At 43.5% G+C, this 22,956-nt stretch overlaps 1 protein-coding gene across 4 annotated transcripts in view; it reads right to left on the bottom strand.

Moving 5' to 3' along the window:
- The window catches only part of MBNL2 (muscleblind like splicing regulator 2), a 164,903-nt gene that overhangs the window by 46,833 nt on the left and 95,114 nt on the right, over positions 1-22,956 (bottom strand). For all 4 annotated transcript variants that reach the window (XM_061133892.1, XM_061133891.1, XM_061133895.1 and 1 more), the window contains exon 3: positions 8,563-8,727. In XM_061133892.1, the coding sequence (XP_060989875.1) occupies positions 8,563-8,727 (165 nt within the window). The remainder of the gene's footprint in view (positions 1-8,562; positions 8,728-22,956) is intronic.

Below are 22,956 nucleotides of genomic sequence, written 5' to 3'. Positions count from 1 at the left end.
TCACCAGCAACATTTACTCACTGCATATAAGACTCTTTGTGTTAGTTGCAAAAATCAGTGCTGAACTGTGAAAATTCATTAAGCCTCTCTGTTTCGTGCTTAATAAAAATGAAACCATATAGACCCTCTCTTTCCCAAACCATATAAACACAAAGGAGAATGTCATAGAAACCTAACTATAGGAACCGGGTTAAACTTTTATTCCCATGAAAGTGTTCTCAAGAAAAGAAAATGGTTATTCCATTCCAGTGGCTCATCATTCCACACTAGTGAGTGTTACAACATGAGGGCAGTAAAATTTACGGAATGCTAACTCATGATCTTTGATGTGTTATACATGTCTCTCAAAGGGAGAAGAAAAAACAAACACCATGAATATAGACTGATTTTCAGACTGATCAAGTTTGTACACTCTCAAGAACTGGGGATTATTTGGTATTTTATTTTGCTCAGACTTACCAGTATGCCTCCATATTCTATCACTAGCATGTAAAATCCCCAAATTCATAGGCAGTTTTCACATAGACCTGCTATTTCTTGCTCTAGCTCAACTATGTCTAGATCTGGTCTTCTTTTCCCGAGAGGATGCATGGAAAAGCTTGAACTTTTCTGTTGGCCATTAAAAGTTGCTTTGGTTTCCTAGGTCACAAAGTCAACGAGGCAGTGATAAAGGCATAGAGTACCCTATTAAAACCTCTTTATCACTGTCCTCTTTGTCCAGGGATAAGACGAAATATACTAGAGGGTGGATGGGATGATGGTTTTCAAAATCTTCACCTGAAAGTACGCCTTTCAGAAAGGAGATAACGCACGTTTAAGAGAAGAACAAATTTGGCTTCACTTTAAAGGAGCTGATGTTAAAAATTCAAGATGCTAGATAAAGATTTTTCTTTGAATAAATTTTGCACTGATTTGGGACCGTATCGTTCTGTTGGTTTGTTTTTGTTATTGGATGACTTTTAACCTATTCATTTCTGGACCAGTTTTCAGACATTTGCAATTACACGTTAACGCAGTTTTCTAATATTGAACAATGCCGTTGGCCATGTCATGCTCCTTCTCTATTTGTACATTGTGGGTAACATTCTTGTTGTCTATTTATAGCTCTGAGTTGTGGAACATATGGGGAAAATAATAATCTGTGCGTATTAAACAGGTTTTTTGTTGACAGCAGTAACAGAAAAATATCTCTTACAAATGATCATGTCAGAAAACAGTGAATTATTGATAGTTTGTGCGGGGAGCTCTTAGAGAGGCTGAAAGTCTTTACTCAAGTGGCTGGGGGTGGGGAGGGATGGAAGAGGTGATTCTAATGGCCTGTGAGAGCTGCTGCCAGCATTCCCAGGAGGGGCTCTTAGATCTTTATGGCTCCGACATAAAATTCACTTTGGGAGAAAGTTGCAACATGAGGTCTCAACATGGGAAATTGATGGCAGCTAGGATTTTTTTCCTCCTTGACTTTCTACAAAATTTTATATGTGTATGTTTTCCATTTTCAACCCATTTGAGTCATAATTATAGAACGCTGTGGTTTTCAGTAACTGTAGCTTTTATAATTCAGTACCGTTGAAAAGAAGCCAAGTGATTTAAATGGTATAAGGACAAAATAATGTTAAGATTTAAGAGAATCAATTCTGAAAGGTCATAAATCACAAAAAAGACCAGTGATTCAAAGAACCAGCTAGATCAGAAATGCCTGGGGGGAATTTCATAGATAGAGATATCACAAATTCTGACTTAACAGATCTGGGTTGAGGGGGGGGGTCTTGATATTTGCATTAAAAATTTTATTACATGATTTGATGTGCGGCCCAGTTTGAGGACCACTGTCATAAATGAGTGAAAATAAACATTAAGAAAACCTAGTACTAGTTGTGTAATTAACTCAAAGACTAATGATCAAAATAAACATTAAGAAAAAAGCCCTCCCCCACATCTCCATTTTTTACTTTCTATTGAATCAAATTCCCAATATCCCTCCCTTGTAGATCATTTGAAGCCCAGATGAGCATGGTGACAGAAATTCCTGTTGTATCTTGACTGTCCATGGGCTGTCAGAACCTCAAAACTCATTTCCCCAAACTTTTTTGGATATCAACAAATCTCTTGCAATTAGCTAAATTTTGCTTTCTCAAATATGTTACTTTTTCATCTAATTTAATGATCAAAAAGGAATGTTGCAGTTTGTTCTACTGATGCACAGCTGTAATAGAGTTCACGGAGAGTATTATTTAAAAGTAAAAACACAAATATGAGACAAAGGGAGACATTAATTCAAAATCCTGAGGTTGGCCAGTTATTCATTTTTACCCTAGGCAGGAAAGTTTTACCCTGAGCTTTTCTGCAGAAGGGAAGTAAAACTACTTAGCTTAAAGAGTTGGGCTGAGCAAGATGTTATTTCTCTCTTACTTCCCATAGTTGGACTTCAAAAATAGCACCTATCATTAGTAGTGTAAAAATTAGTATTAATAAAGTCCCCCCCCCCAAATTATCCATTGATTCTATAATAGGAATGTAATTAGCATAGCAATATAACAATAGAGGTATAAAATCTTATTAAGTGAAGGCACACATTGTCTCTATTTTGAATATAGACTGGGAAAGTATGTTTTCTTTCATGTGAGAGTTAAAAGTTCATAGACTTTATGAAGATAGAGTCAATGAAATATTTTCTCATCAAGAGTGTTTTTCATTGAAGTTGAAAAGTAAAAAAAAAATAGTTACAGTGCTTTTCAGAGATGGGCACTATATTATTATTGTTGTTGTTATTATTAGTGACAGTAATACCTTACATCTGTTAAGGTTGGGCTGTTCTCAAAAGCGTCTGCACACACCGTGTCTGCTTTAATCTCCTCAACACCTGCGAGAAGCGAGCCTGGCAGGGAGAACCGCACAGTCTTACAGGTGAAAGCAATTTAGACCAGAGGCTGCATGGATTACCCAAGGTCAGTGCTGCCAAGGTGGAGTCAAGGCAAAGCGCCCCGGACTCCTGGCTCCCAGTCTGGGGCTGTTCTGACTCCTCTGCCCTTACTAGATTTTGTTGGTAATTTCATCAAACAGAAGAAGGGGAAAAAAAGAAAAAAACAAACCACCACGAGCTGTCCTTAAGACATAAGCATACAGAGTGAGCCTTGGTGGGGAGCCACGTCCCACGGTCAGCCCAGGGCCTCCTGCAGACAGGAGGTTGGAGCTGCTCTGAACAGCCGCCTGCCTGGGAAAGTGGGTCTCAGATCCTGGACTCGAGCGAAAGTCTCGAGGTAGAGTGGAGGCTGATGTCCGGATTCGGGTCTGAGTTGGTAGCTAGTAAGGCAGCATCTTCAGGGGACTCTTGGGAGCCCACCCTCCAGGGCCGGGAGAGCTGGCTCCGTGGTTCCTGGAGAGGGGCTGTTGCCAGGTGGTCTGAGATCCATTTGGTCCTTGTCACCTCCCAGCACCAACTGCAGCGAGGCCAGAGGACAAGAGATGCAGGAAGTCTTCTAGAAGAAAATCATGTCCGAAATGCAGGTTTTGCCATCTTCCCTCTGGACTTCACCCCGACAGCCTGTGTTTCTCTCCCTGGCTTCTCACTCTCCACTCTTCTTTCTCTGTAACTTACAGTAGTAGATGTGGCCTCAGAGATCTCTCTCTCTCTCTCTCTCTCTCTCACACACACACACACACACACACACACGCACTTGGATATTTTGTAGTGGCTTGAAAGGATCAGGGCTGGGGAGGACTGACTAAGAGGCCTGACATAGCTCATGGCTCTAAAATGTGGTCGATCGCCTTTTTAAAACAAGAACATGAGAGCTCATGCATTTAGAAAGCTCTGACTTCAAAGGATAGGTATTTGGTACTTAAATTGAAAGGCCTAAAACATGGCATCTCTTAAGCTTCTCCCTTTCCTCCCAGAAGCATCTCTGGAGGGCAGGATGCTCAGTGCAGATCTTGCCACTAAGGACTGGATTGCACAGGTTCTTAACCTCTGTCCTACTAAAGGCCACCCACTTGCCACTTTATTGTGAGTGTACATGTGATGTTTGTGTGGGAGTCGAGGGGTGGGGCCGTATGGTTGGAAGGAAAGGAGAGGAAGAACTGCTGTCATACCCCTTTAGAAACTGGAGAAGGAAAAACTGCTTGGAGGAAAGGTGAATGAGACTTTGCAGACATAACGAATTTGAGACAGAAGAGTTATAAGAGGAAAGAACCGTTTGCATTGTCATTCATTCAATAAATATTCATTGCCGGTACAGACAGGGTGCTAGAACACGGTGTCTCCATTTACTGAACTTAAACCCTAATGGAGAGGAACAAAGAGAGAAAATGTTATGGAGAAGCAGAAATGAAGAGGCCTCATTTCTGAGACGGACAGAAGATAGAGGCTAGAGATAGAGAGTGGCGGTGGGTTGCAGCCGATAGAGTTGTAGTCATTATGAATATGATGACGTTAAAATGTGAAGATCAGTAGGAAGCTTCCAGCAAAAGTAAGGGCCTTTAAGCAAACAGGAACTCCGTGTGTTCAGAGAGCTGAAAGTGTGGTTTGGTCTCAGTGGACACAGCAAGAGTGGCCTCTGATGAGGTGAGCTGGGTAGGGACTTGACCGCAGATGACACTGTCCATAAAATCAAGGCTACACGTTTAGACTTTGTCTCCAGTGAAACGGGAAAGCGTTGAAGGGTTTTAAGTAAGGGAGTGACGTTATACCATTTATGTGTTTAAAAGATTCCCCTGGTTGCTGTGCACATTGGAATAAAGCAAGAGTAGTGGCCCAGCAGTAAAGAATCCACCTGCAATGCAGGAGACACGGGTTCGATCCCTGGGTTGGGAAGATCCCCTGGAGAAGGAAATGGCAACCCACTCCAGTATTCTGGCCTGGGAAATTCCATGGACAGAGGAGCCAGGTGGGTTATAGTCTATGGGATCGCAAAGAGCTGGACACGACTGAGCGACTGAACAAACACCACAAGGAGGGTAAAGCCTACAAAGTATTTTGAAAGAAAGGTTGATGGCAGCTAAGATGAGGGTGCTGGCAGAAGGAGAAGTAGGTGGGCTTGAGGGCATATGAAAGGACTTGCTGATGAACCGGATGTGAGAGAACCTGTTTGGTTTCGGTTTGAAACTGCTGGCTACACTTACTGAGGTGAGAAGGTAGTAGAATGAAAAATTGGTCTTAAGCGTGTCAAGTTCCTGTGAAAAATCTGAAGGGGAGTCCGGTAGGAGGTTGGGTAGCTAAACCTGGAGCTCAGAGGAGACGTCTCGATTGGGAACATGCCTTTGGTAGTTCTCAGCCTGGAGATGACCCACAGTCACAGGAATCGATGAGACCATGAAGGAGCAGGTAAGTGATAGAGGCGGCCAGCACTGGGAACATCAGTGTATAGCAGCCTCAACATAGAATAGAGGAAAATGAAAGTCACTCAGTCGTGTCCTACTCTTTAGGACCCCAAGGGGATAGTCCATGGAATTCTCCAGGCCAGAATACTGGAGTGGGTAGCCTTTCCCTTCTCCAGGGGATCTTCCCAACCCAGGGATACAACCCAGGTCTCCCGCATTGCGGGCAGATTCTTTACCAGCTGAGCCACAAGAGAAGCCCAAGAATACTGGAGTGGGTAGCCTATCCCTTCTCCAGCGGATCTTCCTGACCCCGGAAATCAAACCGGGGTCTCCTGCGTTGCAGGCAGATTCTTTACCAACTTAGCTATCAGGGAAGCCCAAATAGAACAGAGGAAAAGAATGGGCAAAGGAGACAGTGTAGGAAGGCGTGATCAGAGAGGAAGGGGTGCGTCCCAGAGAGGAATGGGTGCTCTGCAAAGGAGATGGGTCACATGCTACTAAGGAGAGACTGATTGCCTGTTACCAAGAGGTTGAAAGAACAATGAAAGCATCAGTGACTACCTGTTTAGCAATATGGAGGTCACTGGTGAGAGATTTTAGCAGATGAGAGATTTCAGGGCAGATGGAAGATAAAGGGTGTGAAAAAACCATCCAGAGCTCTTTAGAGAAGCTTACCCTAGAAGGAAACCTAAAATAGGCACTTGTGACTCTGTTTAGCAATTTCTTTGTCTTGAGCAATTTCTGCATGTTTTAGTTTCCCGAGCCTGGTCTAACAGATTCCCACCAACCTGGTGGCTTACACAACACGCAATTCTTACACAATTCTTTCAGAGTTCTGGAGGCCGTAAGTCTGAAACCAGTTGTACTGGGACAAAATCAAGGTTCTGGCAAGACTGTGTTCCCTCTGGAGGCTCCAGGGAAGAGGAATCAGCCCCTTGACTCTTCCGGCTTCTGGTGGCTGCTGGCGTTCCTTGGTTTGTGGCTCCATCACTCCAGTCTTGGCCTCCATGAGCACATTGCTTTTCTCCTCTTCTGTGTGTGAGTTAACTCTCCCTCTGCCTCTCTTATAAGGATGCCTGTGATTGCATTTAATCCTGGAGAATGTCCCCATCTCAAGACACCCAACTCAACCATCAGCAAAGACACTATTTCCTTGGAAGTTTCCAGGACCTATTCTACTGTCACTAATTCATTCCTGTGACTCTGAAATTACTTGTTTGTAGAGTCAATGACTTTTAAGCTTATTACATTTTTGCGTCCTAATTTTTCTTGTGATTTAAAAACCTCTCTTAAAATATTTAAACGCAATACTTCTTTCTCAGAGAGTAATCGTGATTATTGTCCTCTAATTAATATATGAGACTGTATGGAAACATAACTTTCAAAGAAAATTCAATTAACAGTTTAGAACAGGGATGGAATTTCTTATTAACAGGCCATTATTGAGTACCAGGGTCAATCCTTACAGATTCTAAATAAATAAGAAGTGAATGATTAAAATGAGTGAGCTATAATGCACTGTTACTGTTGTTGACCTAGGTGGTTCTCAATTTATTCCCATAGACATTAGTTAATATGTATAACTAAATTATTTTAGCATTTAGGTAATTTAATAAAATAATTTATATGTGTGTATCAACAAAGAAACCATAAAATATACTTGTGAGTGGTTTTAAATAGATCCACTTAAATGCCTATGTGTATGCTCAGTTGCTTAGTCGTGTCTGACTCTTTGCAACCCCCTGGGCTGTAGCCCGCCAGGTTCCTCTGTCCATGGGCTTTCTCCAGGCAAGAATACAGGAGTAGGTTCCCATTTTCTTCTCCACGGGATCTTCCCAACCCAGGGATGGAACCTGCATCTCCCGCATCGGCAGAGAGATTCTTTACTGCTGGGCCACCAGGGAAGCCCTAAGATGTTCTTATTCGGGATTTCCTCCAACCAGCCTTTCCTGACTCATCTGAAATCTAGTTCCTGGGGCCTGAACCTTGCTTTGCCTTTCCCCTGAGTCTGCCTACCCCTCCAGGACTGTAGCTTATTTATCTGAGGGTCCTTCACACCTGCACCTGCACTTTTTTCACTCTGGGCAGAGCTGGTTCCTGGCCACTTGCTGCCACTCACTACTCTTGGGTAGAAGCCTGGAGACAAGCAGGATTGCCAACCACCTACCCAGCTCCTCTCCCCTCTTCCTGGACCGCCCCCACCTTCCTGTCTCATCTCACAGACACACAATAAGAAAATACAACTCCCTGGTAGCTATCCTTTTTGCATTTAGCAGCTTTCAGTAACAATAGAATTTTCATACAATAAAGACTGATTTTTAAACAATTGTCTTTTGTGTATGTACTTTTTTTTTACAAAAAGAGCAAATTTCACTCACTTTACTGGCTTTGGTTTTTTTTTTTAATATTAGCTTGTTTTTGACAAATAATTTACAAATGTGAATGAACTTCACTAAAGGCAAAAAAAATGCACTCCTTTCCCTCAGGGCCTCATTCCTAAAGCAATTTCCAGACCTTTAAGGAAATACTTTCAAACACTGTGAAATCAGGGAGAAAATATTACACAATACATATTTATAGACTGAACTCCCTTGGCATTTAATCTTGCAGTCCTCACCACGGCTGCCACACCCTCTGCAGGCCTCTGAGACAGGAGGTGTGGGTGGCTGAGGCATCCTGGTTCAGGCTTCTTTCAGGCCCGGGATGGAGGGGGAAGCAGACAGCAGAAAGCATCCTGGTCAAGATGTCTGAGGTCTAGGCCCAGCTCCACAACTGATTAACTGCAGGACATTGGGTAAATCCATTAACTTCTCTGGTTTCATTTTTCCCCTTCCTTCAAATGACACCATTGAAACGAAATAATCTGTTGCCTTGCTAAACATGTTTTAGGCATCAAAATCTCCTCTTTGCATAGATCATCGATTCATACTCTCAATGGAGAACTATTTTCCTTCTAAGATAGCTCAAATATGGAGGTGACTGGTGAGAAAGAGCTGGAGTGACACAGATTTTTCCGGGTATCGATTAGAAATTGCCTTGGCCTACGGTTTCCTCATGCATTTTTTTTCCCATTTGGATAATCTAAAAAACCCTCTTTTCAGCATCTATTTAGCTTCAAAGCTATTTGCTTTAATTGTAGCCAAAGAGACAAAGTAGACAGAGGCCATTTTAGGTCAGTGGTTGGTACATTGCCCGTACTGACGCTTGCATCAGCAAGCCCATCCTCGTTAGCCTCAGTGTACTCACCACGGGATGGAGTGGGGTTCCTGGAAACATAAATTGCATCTGTTGGGCAAGCATGGCTGCTGCAGTTTTTTGCTGGATCAAATTGTTCCTCCCATTAATTTCTAGTTGAGTTTTTAAGTGTGTGGGAGGGTGAAGATACTTGCAGTTCTCTCTTGAACAACGGCCCTGGGGGAGAAAAAAAGAGTCTTAGTTTTAGCACGGTTAGAAGTAGCTTTCAACTTGTTGTCAACCATTTCACAATCACTTAATCTATGCGAAGGTGTGTATCTATGTGTGTGCGAGCGCAGATGTGTTGGAACATACATCAGAGTTGGAACACACAGGAGTGGATCGGGCGTTAGCCGATCGTCAACCTTGCTCAAACCTGTTGAACAGAGAAGCTTCCCGAGATGTTACTGTTGTTTTGAATGGATGCTAACTCTGACAAAAGACCCTAAGGAAACGTGACTGGAGAGAGTCAAGTCAGGCCCTTCTAAGCAGTGTGGAGGGTGATCAGAGGAGCACATTTATTGTGACTTATCAAAAGGAAGCTTTGAACTTGCTAAATATGCATGCTGGCATGATGACAATATGTGAATAATTATGGGCCACATTTATGCTGTGGGGATAGTAATCAGCACATCTGATTACTTGAAATGTGTGCTCCAGGTTGGCTGAAGACATCCCTGATTTGAGTGATGGAAGGAGTATTAGTCTAGGAGTGGACATTTCTTAACTGATGCACAGGTGAACTCAGATGATCACCTGCAACAGATCAGCTTGCTACATGAATGCTGCTGCCCATGTCCCTGCCCAGCTCCTGTGACAGTTACATAACATTTAATGTCATGTTTTAACGTAGCGAAGTGTGTACAATGAAAGTAACACTGGGACGTTAAAGTTGGCAAAGTGAAAAATAAAATTAATTAGGTGACAGGTGTGCCTAAAGCCGGTCTTTGAAGAGTGACTGCAAATGGTAATTAATGTTTATACTGAATTCCCACCTTTTCCAAACTACCGATTGAATCATGTTGATGCGTGAATGATGCAATTTCTGGAGAAAGAATAATGAACTGTGTTAACCAGTATGAGAATTGTCATTCCTCGAAGAATTAGTCTATTTGCAACCAAGAAAAGAGAATATGAGTTTGTTTACCAGATATAAAAGTAATTTTAAAAAGCGAGCTGGGTGGATCTGGAGAAACAAATTTGTTTATAGTCATCCTAATTCTAAACATCTGGAGTTCTCCCTCTGCCTCCCGCTTGTTTTAGCTGTGCGTTTGGCAGCGCGGGTTCCTTCCCAAGTGTGAACCTCCCAGCGCTGCCGTGGAGAAGGGCAGACGAGATCCTGGTCTAGTCCTGGTGGTCTGAGCTCATCAGTCCGTGCTGTCCTGAGGCCCTAGTGTTCGCAGCATGAGAACCTGTGCCTCCCTCTGCAGAGAGGACACTGAGGCAGATCCTGGGACACCAGAAGGAATAGGTCACATTTCTGCTAAAGGAATTCTATACCCATGGGCAAGGTTGGCGTGTCTCCTTAGGCTCAAGTTCATATTGTGGATGCTTCAAGGGCTTCCTAATGTATGCAATAGACACACTTTTTTGTTTGTTTGTTTTGGCTGTGCTGGGTTGCAGCTCATAGGCTAGGTTACCCCCGAGGCATGGGGGAATCTTAGTTACCAGACTAGGGATTGAACCCATGTCCCGTGCATTGGAAGGTAGATTCTTATCTACTGGACCAACAGGGAAGTTTCTGAAATAGACAACTTGGGTCCAGTATTGGAAGGTTTAATGTAAAAATACAGGCAAACTGGACCCACAACTTAAAATAATCCAAATCAAAGCAGTCTTGGCATCTCTCCATCTACTTCTCTCCCCAGAATTTTAAGATGAAGATTTAATCATAACTCTGCTCTGCTCATTGTTTTGTGATGTCCTGGGGTCCCTCCAGCCCTGCCAATTTGCCTCAGGCATCTCTTATTTTACTTCTCTTTCTGTCCTCCCTTGACAATGGCCTTAGTCTCAGGGTTTGCTACAATCAAATCTCCAAGAACACATTCAGATTAGGCCAGCTCCGTCAACAGAGGTGTGTGACCAGCCTTTGGATTGGCTGCCTCCTGTCAGGTATCCAAATACATTCACACCATCTATGGTGGGAGGTGGTCATGGGATAGAGGATGTAGCCACTGCCCATTAGTAGAGGTTGGGGAGAACTAGAGTGACGTTTCTTGTATAGAGGGTAAGTTGCCCCCAGACAACCTCAATTCAAACTCTCTTTAAACACAGTCAGTTCACTAGAGAGATGACACCCAGAAAGGTTCAGGTATACAAGATGTACGTATGGGTTTGCACGCACAAACATACAATGGGCTTCATGAGGGGATTTGGGAAAGCAGAGTTCCATAGAACAGAGTTAGAATTTGTGAAACATTCTGACGTCTACCAGTCTGGCTATTTTATTTTCCTAGTTCATATAATGGTCGATTTGATCACTAGTCTTCTAATGTAAGGGGCTTCCCCGATGGTTTAGCGGTAAAGAATCCACCTTCAATGCAGGAGACGTGCAGGAGATGTGGGTTTGACTTCTGGATTGGAAAGATCCCCTGGAGAAGGAAATGGCAACCCACTCCAGTATTCTTGCCTGGGAAATTCCACGGAGAGAGGAGCCTGGAGGACTACAGTCCACGGGGTTGCAAAGAGCTGGCCATGATTTAGCGACTAAACCACCACATCACTTCTAATGTAATGCTTTGCAGTTGCAGGCAAAAATTTTGATTAGCCTGGAAAAGAACTATTTTCTTGTAAATGTTCTTATCTCTTGATACAACTGGGACTCTTAAGGAACTGTATAAACTATTTCCAGGGAATGGAACATGATTTACAACAGTGAATTAGTAATTTATTGATGGAACCTTCTTTTCCATGATAATTAATACAATTTCCTACTGTTCTTACTTATACGCTTGGAGTGAGGAATATTACTGATTACCCATGTGCCAGACAGTTTATACAGGGTTATCTCATTTTCTCCTTATAATAGCTGTAATGATCGCTATGTTACAAAATAGCTAATGGGCTCAGAAAGATCAGGAAACTTTCCAAGGGTAGTATAATTAGTGGGTGGTAGGGCCGGATTCTAAATCGACATTTACCTGACTCAGTTACGTCACAAAGTCAACCCATTTATTAGCAATAGGTAACATCCAGGGAGGGTAAAAATCTAGCATTATCCTTTGCAGAATGAGAGGCTACTTAACACGATTTAAAATATAATAGAATATAGGAAGATTTGGGAGTGGAAAAAGCTGATGTGCTTTGTCCATTGGAAGGGGGCGAGAGGAGTGGCTAAGCCCCCAGGCTCTGAAGGCAGAAGCCTGGGCACATAAGTTGGCTCTGCTTTTTGCTACCTTTGCAGCTTTGAGCAAGTTACTTGAACTTCTTGTGTATCATGTTTTCATCTGTACAATGAAAATAATTACCGTATTTTCCTCTAAGGGCTGTTGTAGGATTAGATGAGTTATTAATAGTACAGCTATAAGGTGCTGAGAAATGCTTGTCAGGTAGTAAGCACTGAGGAAGTGTTGTCAGTATTGCCAAAGAAAGAAAAAACACTTGTCTATCATTTTCTTTCCAGTCCCTGGTGGCTCATATGGTAAAGAATCTGCCTGCAATGCTAGAGACTTGGGTTTGATCCCTGGGTCGGGAAGATCCCCTGGAGAAGGGGATGGCAACCCACTCCAGTATTCTTGTCTGGAGAATTCCATGGATAGAGAAGTCTGGCGGGCTACAGTCCACAGGGTCGCAAAGAGTCAGACACAACTGAGTGACTAAAACTTTTTCACGTCTTTACATTAAGTGTAAAACTACTCTAGTTATATTTTGATTGGCTTTTTGGTTCTTCTATAGACTAACTTTTCATTTGAAAACATGATAAAGGTTACTTAATTGTACTTATTTAAGTATCTTATATTTAAAATATCCAATTCTATAGGATATTTCTGCAAGAACCCGTATTTGAAGAGAGGGCCCTGAATAAGAGTCTGATCTAATATTAATATCAATATTTTGAAGGGTATCATAGCATGGATGTCTGAGGCATACAAATTCAAGATCAGGAAAACTCCAGGCAGCAAAATTTTAGTAAGGGATCCTACAGGATTCTGTAAGTCCTAAAGGAAAAGCTACTGTCAAAATATAACAAGCTATTTGACACAGTAAACAACTTGTAAGGAAGTTTTTGTTAAGGAGTAAGATTTGTCAGGATACGCATCATTGCACAAAAACTGCTGATTATCAAAGCAAGTTGTCATACCCGAGTGCGAGAGGGGGCAGTGAGCAGAAATGTAAAGCATCTTTGTATATCATCGTGAAACAAAACAAAACTGTCAAAAATAGTGTCTCTCAATGTTGGTCCAAGAAATGAAGATGAAAAATGTCTTGAAAAAGTCTTCCTGTGACTGCCAGGATTGTTTCTTGTTTTATTTTAACTCTTCCTCTCCTGGTTAAACACCGTTTGCAGAGAGATAAGAGAGGTAAGACCCAGTCCCTGCAGACGAGGACGAGCGCAGCTTCTGTGGGATGGAGTAGGAGAGTGCCATCCCGGATTCCTTGTGAAGAACCTTCTAGAACTGGAAAACAGGAGCCCTGGAGGAGTCCAGGCCTATGGCCCCACGTCAGGGTCTAATGTGGAGATGGTATCCCCAGAGGACTCCACTCGCTCCAGGTGGGACCCACCAACTATAGAAACACAGGTGGTCTGGAATCACATTCACGTTTGTTCGTGGTATATTTCCAGGCTAGTGTCTCATTCCTTCCTTCATTCCACAAATATTTATTGCTCTGTGTCAGGCACTGAGCGAAGGGCTAGTTAATTAAAAGGTGAGAAAAACATAGGATCTCCTGCCTCCCTTCTGGAAGCCTGCAATCCAGTGGTGGAGACAGATACTAGCTAAACAGTGACACAGACAAATGTTTAATTACAAATTATGGACCAGGTTCTGGAGTAGGCTGAGAGAAGATGGAGGGAGAGCATTAGAATGAAGACAGTGGCAAGCGAGGGCTCTGAAGAAGTGACGTATTTAAACTGAGACCTGAAGGATGAGAAGGAGCTTGGCAAGGGAGTGAATGGGGGCTGGTGTGTGTGTGTGTGTGTGTGTGTGTGTGTGTGTGTGTAGGGGGAGAATACAAAATGAGAGAAAGAGGAAGAGGACGTGCTAGGGGGATGAACCATCTGGGACCTTCATGAAGTTTCTCAAGGCTGTATCACAGAACAGGGTGTGGGCTGCAGTGGAAAGGATGTTAAGAGAGAAAACAGGAAGAATTCCACTAGAACCAGATAACAACGAACTCTGGGAGTCAAGTTAAGGGCTATGAACTTGATTGCCACTGAAATTCTGAAACAGGAGAAGACCCAGATCAGATTTACATTTTATGCTATGTATAAAATCTTGGGCTTCCCTGGTGGTTCAGCAGTAAGGAATTTGCCTGCCAATCAAGGCAGGAGATGCAGGTTTGATCCCTGGGTCGGGAAGATCCCCTAGAGAAGGAAATGGTTACCCATTTCAGTATTCTTGCCTGGTAAATCCCATGGACAGAGGAGCCTGGAGGGATATGGGGTCACAAAAGAGTCAGATACGACTTAGCAACTGAACAACAACAGCAATAAAATCTTATCCTGATTATTAGATTTCTATATCTAATATAATGGTTTACATTGTTTGGAATCCACTTATTTAAAAACAATAACAAAATTTGGACATAGTTTACATAGGATTTTTGTACACTTCATTCTACCTCCAAAAATACTCTCTACTCCAGGAAAATTTAGTTTAGGGAGAATGGCTAGAAGCAAGTAAGAATTTCAAGCTGAATTAAGTTTATTAAAATAAGCGACCATGAAAGATTCTAATACAGAATACCCATGTTGACTCTCAACAGGACGAGGAAAAATGCTAAATAACTATAACATGTACTTGGCAGAACAACAGATCTGAGCTCTCAGAATTACACGGTCATTATATGACACGAGGTGGGAGAGAATAAATGCGGCTTTGGCTGAGAAAAGATTTCAGAGTCAGGTTGGTGTGAGAAAGAAAAAGCATAATTGGAAAAGGAGGTTTTCTAATTGCTTATTTAAAAACAAGTTTCAGAATCTTTTCCTCGTATGCTCTTAATTGAAAAAGTCAGTTAAAATATGGAAGCAAAAAAGAAAACAGATTAATTAGGAGATTGTTACAGGGATTAACAGTAGGAGTTTTGCCCATAGGGATTGCTAACAGAAAACTATATCCCATTAGTTTTCCATGGGAAAAGCAATGGATTTTATATGATCTACAATTCACACTGACAATAGGCCCCTGCTGTATCACTCAGGATAATTTGAAATTGTTTCTTAGTGTAAGCCATGCTGTTGATCAGCAGACTCTAAAAGGGCCCCTTTGGGAGATAATGCCAGTTGAGGGCCAGGGTCACAGCCTGATCCACTGAATTTCACCTTTTCCAGTTGAGTTTTGGCTGCTCACTGCTTTCAGCACGTGATGTTTTCAAGGGACCCGGCCAGGCTGTGGAAGGAAAATCTGACGCTCAGATCGGGGGCTTCCCTGGTGGCTCAGACAGTAAAGCGTCTGCCTGCAGTGCGGGAGACCCAGGTTCGATCCCTGGGTTGGGCAGAAGCCCTAGAGAAGCAAATGGCAACCCACTTCAGTACTCTTGCCTGAAAAACTCCATGGATGGAGGAGCCTGGTAGGCTACAGTCCATGGGGTTACAAAGAGTCAGACACGACTGAGCCACTTCACTTCACGTCACTTCAAGATTGGGGGCAGACGGCGCGCGCTCCCAAAGTGGCCTGCGGGGACATTTGGAGTCCAGGGGCCTGCTTGGGATCCCGTGGAAGCCAGGGAAGAACTTCTCAGATTCCCTCACCTTCCACATGAGGGAAACCAATTTAGCGAAATCCTGAGGCGGCGGCAGATCCTCTTGTCCTGGAGCCACGTTCCTGAAGCCGGCTCTGGCTTGGGCTCGTTCTTGGAGAAGCAGTTTGCACCAGGGGTGAAGGGAACAGTCCCTGGGCCTGAAGTTTTTGTGTGCTCAGTCGCTCAGTTGTGTCCGACTCTTTGCAACCCCTTGGACTGTAGCCTGCCAGGCTCCTCTGTCCATGGGATTTTCCAGGCAAGAATACTGGAGTGGGTTGCCATGCCCTCCTCCAGGGGATCTTCCCAACCCAGGGATTGAACCTGGATCTCCTGCAGTGGCGGGCAAATTCTTTACCATTAAGCCACCTGTGAAATATTGGACCTGGACTATGTGAGCTCAAAATCCAGCTCTGCTGTTCTTTCCATGGAAACCTGGGGTCTCCATTTACATCTGTAAAATGGGGATAACAATAGCTCCCACTTCCTAGACTTGGGTAAAGATTAACATTTAATGCATATACAGTGTCTGAACAGTTCCTAGCACATAGTAAGCCCTCTGTTAAGTTTTTTTTATCATCCTCCACCTCATTATTACTAACACCTTCTCTGCAGAGCAGATGAAATACCTGGTATTAAAAAATAACCTTTCTGATACTAGTTCAGTCTATCATGGTGCTTCCCTCTGGCCTGTCTACCAAGCTATTTAACACTTTTATTATTCTTATTCTCACAATTAGTGCCAATTCTTCTTCTCTCTCTCTTTAGAAGAACCTCAGATCTGATTTTCTTTAATATCTTTCCTGCTGAAACTTGTCAGGGCTGATTAACATGACATGACTAATCTAGTTTAAAGTGGCTATGCATCATAGTGGGAATATCCGCAGTTCTGGTTGTGGCTTCATCCCAAGATGGTTAAACTGAATTTTACGCACAATATATAATAGTCTGTGCCTCAGTTTTCTCATCTGTCAAATGGGGGTGTGATCATGTTCCCACATCTGAACCCGTTCTGACGTTTGTGAGAGCTTGAGAGACAGCCACAGTTGCTCTGCAAAAAACCATAATTTGCTACTTGTTGTCAACTCTGTATCTATTTCCCTGTGGAATGTTCCTAATCTGGTAAAAGGAGAAAGCCACATAAAGAACAGTTACAGTAAAAAGGGATACCAGAGACTTCTGTTGGCAACAGTCCCAATAAGTTCTGAGAATTGTGAGAAGTCTATACGACAGACCAGGCATGAAATGCATCAGCAGAAGTGGTAAACTGAGTCAAAATCAATTGGAGGACTGATTAAGTACCTACAGTGTACACAGCTTGGAAGTGGAAACTTCAATCCAAGAGACCACTGCTTAGGTCCCTGTGATGTAAGCTGCTTCGCTGTGCTCAGTCGTGTCTGACTCTTTGTGACCCCCGTGGGCTGGAGCCCACCAGGCTCCTCTGTTCATGGGATTCCCAGGCAAGAATACTGGAGTGGGTTGCCATTTCCTTCTCCAGGGGATCTTTTCAACCTAGGGATTGAACCCACGTCTCCTGTACTGGCAAGCAGATTTTTTTACTGGTGAATCAAACTGGGAAACCCAAGTTGCTTAGCAGATATTTTCTCAGTGACTAAACTGGCTGGGTGTATCAGATGCTCACAGACTCAGTTTCTCTAGTTTCAAAATCTCTCAAAGTTTTTAAAAGTGAAAAAATACAAAGGCTTTGGTTCGAGAAGATTTCTATAGGTTCATCGTTTTTCTGGGTCTAAGTCAGGAGCAAAGGTTGAGTTTAACATTTGGCCTGAACCTTCTCTTCCTTCTCCAGCACATTTCCAGAAAGATATGGGCAAGACAAAGCATAGAGGAATAAAATGGTTATTTACTACGGGGCTTAATTCCTAACATTAACTATGAGACTGAAATTGCTCTGCTCTAAGGCAAGTGACAGATTATGCTTTCAGGCTTCTTTTGAATTTAAATAAACTAATTGAACTACATGAGCTCCTTGTATCATTAGCTCCAACTACATAATACAGCAAATAAAATACAAGCCACATAAGGTCATCAGAATTAGAGGAAATTATAGATTCAGGGAATGACTACAAGCAAATGATAACCAGAAGTCTCATCAAAATGAACAATTGCCCATCTCATCAATATTATGGGTGAATTTATAATAAGAACTTTCTGCCTATTAGGAATTTAGTCCAATTTATATTATAATTCATCTTTTATAGTCTATGTATGCTATACTCTTTTGGCAAATAGCATAAAATATTATACTGATTGAAAGTGAAAGTCACTCCATTGTGTCTGACTCTTTGCAACCCCACGGACGTAGTCCCTGGAATTCTCCAGGCCAGAATACTGGAGTGGGTAGCTTTTCTCTTCTCCAGGGGATCTTCCCAACCCAGGGATCGAACCCAGGTCTCTCACATTGCAGGCGGATTCTTTACCAGCTGAGCTATCAGGGAGGCCCTATTATTAAAGACAGATATAAAGGGGATGTTTACAAATTTTTCTAGGGTGTGTTCCTTTTTCTCTTTTGCTTCCAAGGGATGGAGAAAACATAGGATGTTATAAAAGAAGACTGGAGAGGCAGTCGGATGCGCAAACTAAGGAAAATCAGGGATGCTGACGGGCAGTTAGCAATGCCTTAGATTTCACCCACCACCAATCGCTACACAACTGTGAGTTTGTGTGCTGTTTTCTTGAATGCTAAGTCACTTCAGTCATGTCCATCTCTTTGTGATCCTATGGACAGGAGCCCACCAGGCTCCTCCGTCCATGGGATTCTCCAGGCAAGAATACTGGAGCGGGTTGGCATTTCCTTCTCCAGGGGATCTTCCTTACCCAGGGATTGAACCTGCATCTCCTGCATTGGCTGGCGGATTCTTTACCACTGAGCCACCAGGGAAGCTGGTGAGTTTAGGAGAGGATAAGGAAAAGCATGAATCAGGTTGTGTAGATGGATGGCACAGCTCACACGGGAACTGTGGTTTCGTTTGCATTTCTCCCCAGAAAACCATATGAGAGGGCACAGCGTATCATTCCCCTGCCTCCCCCGGACTGTGGAGCGGAGGCCGAGGGCTCTTCCCCAAGGCCGGTGCCTTCTCTTCCTTACAGGGAGCTGCAAATGCTCGGAGGCGGCCCTCTCTCCATCTCCATTTAGGGCAGCCAGTACTCCGGGAGCAGACCTGTGATTCCTTATAGTCACGCCAAGGTGACTGCCCTGTTCCTTCAAGCACTGCTGTGTGGTTAAGACCTAATCTGTAGGGACTTCCTGTGGTCCAGGGGCTAAGACTCCACGCTCCGCATGCAGGGGGCTGGGTTCTATGCCTGGTCAGGGAACTAGATCCCACATGCCGCAACTAAGATCCAGCCCAGCCAAATAAATTAAGTAAATAAATGATTAAAAAAAAAAAAGACCTAATTTGTGACCATTTAAAATAGATGAAACATAAAAATTCATTAAGTGGGGAGGAGAGGCAAAGAGGGTGAATTGTTTGTAGTTTTCCATTTCAAAGCATGCTTCAATCTTTTTCTAAAAATGAATCTGGCTGCCTGAGAAATTTAATTAATTAATCAATTAATTTATTAATGTTAAGCCTCAAGATAATTTTTTTATATATGCTTTAAAACGTACTGAGCGTGTCTCCTTCCCTTGATTCTCCAATAATGTAAAGAAGCCTTTTTCACTGTTTTTCTTCTAGATTTCTATCCTTTTCTCTGCCCTTGAGCCTGGGCAGTTTAAATTTTCATACTCTTGTGTCTTAGAATTGGAAAGAGCTGTTTGTCAGTTTGATGCTGGGGCCAAGCTCGGTCTTAACTGGTAAGGATTCTCTGTCTTGTTAACTTTAAATGTTAACTGAAAATGTGCCAGGTAAGAGAAATCAGTGAGATCAAAAACAGTCCCTCCATTTTTCCAGTTATGTAAGGAAACTAATTTCCAGGCATCAGATGCTTCATTCGAAAACTATTTTATTTAGCTAGAAGATCGATGTCTTCTGAGTCACAGAGGAACATTAGTCAGCGTGGATGGTGATGATGTATGAACATAATACAGAACTAGTCTAGTTACTGTTTGACTTCATAGCGTCTAGTTTTCTGACATCACATTCATCCATGCGTGCATGGCCACGGCTGTGGGAGAAACAGAAGCTCTGTGAAATTGTTAATATCACAACATTAGGATGTTTCCTGCGGGAGAGGACAGGCCTTCCTCATCTATGTCTTTTTTATTTTTGTGGACCATTTTTAAAGTCTTCATTGAATTTGTTACAATATTGCTTCTCTTTCATGTTTTGTTTTTTTGGCCACAGGCATATGGAGTCTTAAGCTCCCAAACCAGGGCTTGAACTGCACCCCCTGCATTGGAAGGCCAAGTCTTAACCACTGGCCTCCAGGGACCCTCCAGGGAAGTCCCCTGGTCTATGTGTTATACCTCTCAATACAGGGACCCTCACATGGTAGGCACTCGATGCATCTTATCAGATGACTTGTCTTGTCTTTCAGCCAGCAAATCTTATTCAGCCCCATCACCTGCCGAGCCCTGTAAATATTAAATGGGCAGTCGGAACACAGAGTGAGCAATGCCATGATGGGGGGCGGGGGGCGGGATTCAAGGTGCTGTAAACAGATTGTGGGAAACTCTGCCTACTTCAGGGGCCGGGATGACCCTAGAGGAATAGACAGATCATGTTTAGACTAAGATCTTTATCAGATTATCTAGTTGATATATGTGGAGGGAGGTGGGGGAGAGGAGTAAGGGTTGGCAATTTGGAAAATTAAAACAAGCCAGACTAACTCACAGGGACTTCCCTGTAGCTCAGTTGGTAAAGAATCTGCCTGCAATGCAGGAGACCCAGGTTCGATCCCTGGGTGGGGAAGATCCCCTGGAGAAGGAAATGGCAACCCACTCCAGTAGTTTTGCCTGGAGAATCCCATGGACAGAGGAGCCTGGAAGGCTACAACCATGGGGTCACAAGAGTCAGACATGACTTAGGGACTAAACCACCACCACCAGACTAACTCACAACCGCTCTGCGGAGGTCAAATTCCCGAAGGCTGATAAAGGCTTTCACACAGCACCCAAAGCAAAGAAAATGCTTAGGCAACACAGGCTATGATTTTTATTATTGTCAGTTGAAAAGTATGATCAGAAACTGGTCATTTTCCAAATAAGTGAAATCTAGCCAAAGATGCAAACTTCATTATACCCCTTCTGTTACTGCAGATTCTCTCTGTCTGACTGAAAACCATGTGGGGAATCTCCTGGAATTTGGACACAGGTAGACAAACAGCCTTAAAGGTTGGCATTTGGTGGATATACTTCTGTCTCTCTGCAAAAAGAGCCACGGTCCCAAGCCTGTTGAGTGTTAGGTGTTTTCCCCACTTCTCTGGTCATTCTAGTCCCTTCCTGCAGATCCTACCAGCTCCCCTCCTGAATCTCAGGAATCAAAGAGTTAAATCTGACACAGCAGGGTCACACAGCAGGGAGGGGGCCTCCCTGACCCAGCTCTGGGGCATTCTGATGGGTCACTGTCCTGGGAGGTGTTTATGTTAAAATACTTTGCATATCATGCCTGATCATAAATATATTTGTGACAAGCCAGAGTAATGGACTGTTGGTGTCAAGCTGGGAAGGCTTCCAGGAGGAGGTGGGAGAAGGGAGGGTTAAGGTATGGATGGAGCATTGGGAAGGAGTGGGCAGGAAAGGGAGGACGACGGGGCAAACGACCAGGAAAAGAGGGCCAATCAGCTGAAGAAGCACTGGAAGGAGAGGGAAGGGCAGAGTGTCCTTTTCAGGGTGCATTCATTTTTAGTAACACAGAGAAGCACATTCCTCTTCAGGCTGGTGTGGATTACCTGCTGCCTGGGGACTGACCTGCAAACTGAGAGGCTGCAGGAGGAAACCCAGGATGGGGGTGGGGGGTGGGCCTGGCCACTTGGGGGAGGGTCAGCTGAGACACATGAAAGGGCGGAGGTGAGGGTCTCCTGAAGGCAGGAGCCGAGGGTCTCCGTTCCTTCATTCATTCAGCAAATGCTGCGGCGCCTCTGCTCACGGCCAGAAACGGGGATGGAACCGCACACAGGGTACTGAGATGTGATCCTCCCCTCCATAAAAATAGCTAAGCCTTATATAATAGTACACGTATCATGTACCGGCAGTTTCTGAGTGCTTTTGGTAAATCACACTCGAACCTCCAATACAAGCGCTTAGCAGAGGGACTGTTAATAGGCTCACTTTATGGGAAAAAAGGGAGGCCCAGAGAGGTGGAAACCACATCCCAGAGTCTTGCAAGGAGTCAGCGGCAGAGTGGGCACCTGACCCAGGCCACCCTGCAATCTGTGCTGTGGCCCCTCTGAAGAGCCATTTTTAAGAAACTTGAAATCCGGCACAACATTCCTATTACACCTTAAAAAGCATTCTTCACACACAATGGCTTATTACAGCTTCACAACATTCTCGTAATATATTATTCCAATTTAAAGGGAAGGAAAATGAGGCTCCCAGAGGTTTGAAGACATTTTCCAAGGCCATGTTGTTAAAGTCAACCAGGCTAAATTCTAGGCCCTCATTACTGAAACACGTGCCCTCTCCTGCCCCTTGCTGTCCGTGGGGGAAGCTATGGGGTAACAAGGAAAAGATTCATTCAGAACAGTGTGGGCACCTGGTATGATAAAGGATGTTAGGGAGATGACATTGGATGGCTGTTACAGGTTGAACTGGGTCTTCCTGGAGAGAGAGATTGATGTCTTAAGCTTCAGTGCCTTGGAATGTGACCTTACTTGGAGACAATCTTTACAGAAGTGATTAGACAAAGACGAGGTCATTGAGGTGGGCTTTAATCCAACATGACTGGTGTCCTTATAAAAAGGGGAAATTCAGACACAGGGACAGACAGTGTAAAGAGACACAGGGAAAAGATGGCCATCTCTAACCCAAGGAACTTCAGAGGCTGTCAGAAGCTGGAAGAGCTTCTGCAACAGCTCCTTCCCTTGACCTTTAAAGGAAGCATGGCCCTGCTGACACCTCATTTCAGACTTCCAGCTTCCCGAACTGTGAGAGAATGAATTCCTATTATTCTAAGTCACCTGGCTTGTGGCGATTGTTGCCGCAGCCCTTGAAGCAAATACAGTCACCCATAAGAAATGCCAGATGATGGTTTTTTCCCGATGAGATTGGAGACTATACAAGGGAAAACACTGTGCTATCTTCTGACACAAGGCTTTGGTCTGTGAACAGGCATTCTGATTTTTTTCATGAACTGTGGTAACCAGATCCCTTTGTCTGACCAAAAACAAAGTACAACAACTCCCAAATCCTGAACAAGTACAATGATTTTCTGCAAATGAAACTCGTCGGCTTAAATGCTGTCAGATTTTTCACATGGAAGATTTAAGAGGAGAGATTTATTTTAGTAAAAGACAAAATGTTTCACTGAAGAACTTATTAGTCATGCATAAAGGCCTACTGAGTCTCTGAAGATCCATTTTCAAAGAGAAATGTTGGGATCATTTTTA

The sequence above is a fragment of the Dama dama genome, chromosome 30 (genome assembly GCF_033118175.1).
Source record: "Dama dama isolate Ldn47 chromosome 30, ASM3311817v1, whole genome shotgun sequence".
Taxonomy (NCBI): Eukaryota; Metazoa; Chordata; class Mammalia; order Artiodactyla; family Cervidae; genus Dama; species Dama dama.
Note: the sequence above shows the minus strand (reverse complement) of the source record. Positions and strands in the feature narration are given on the sequence as shown.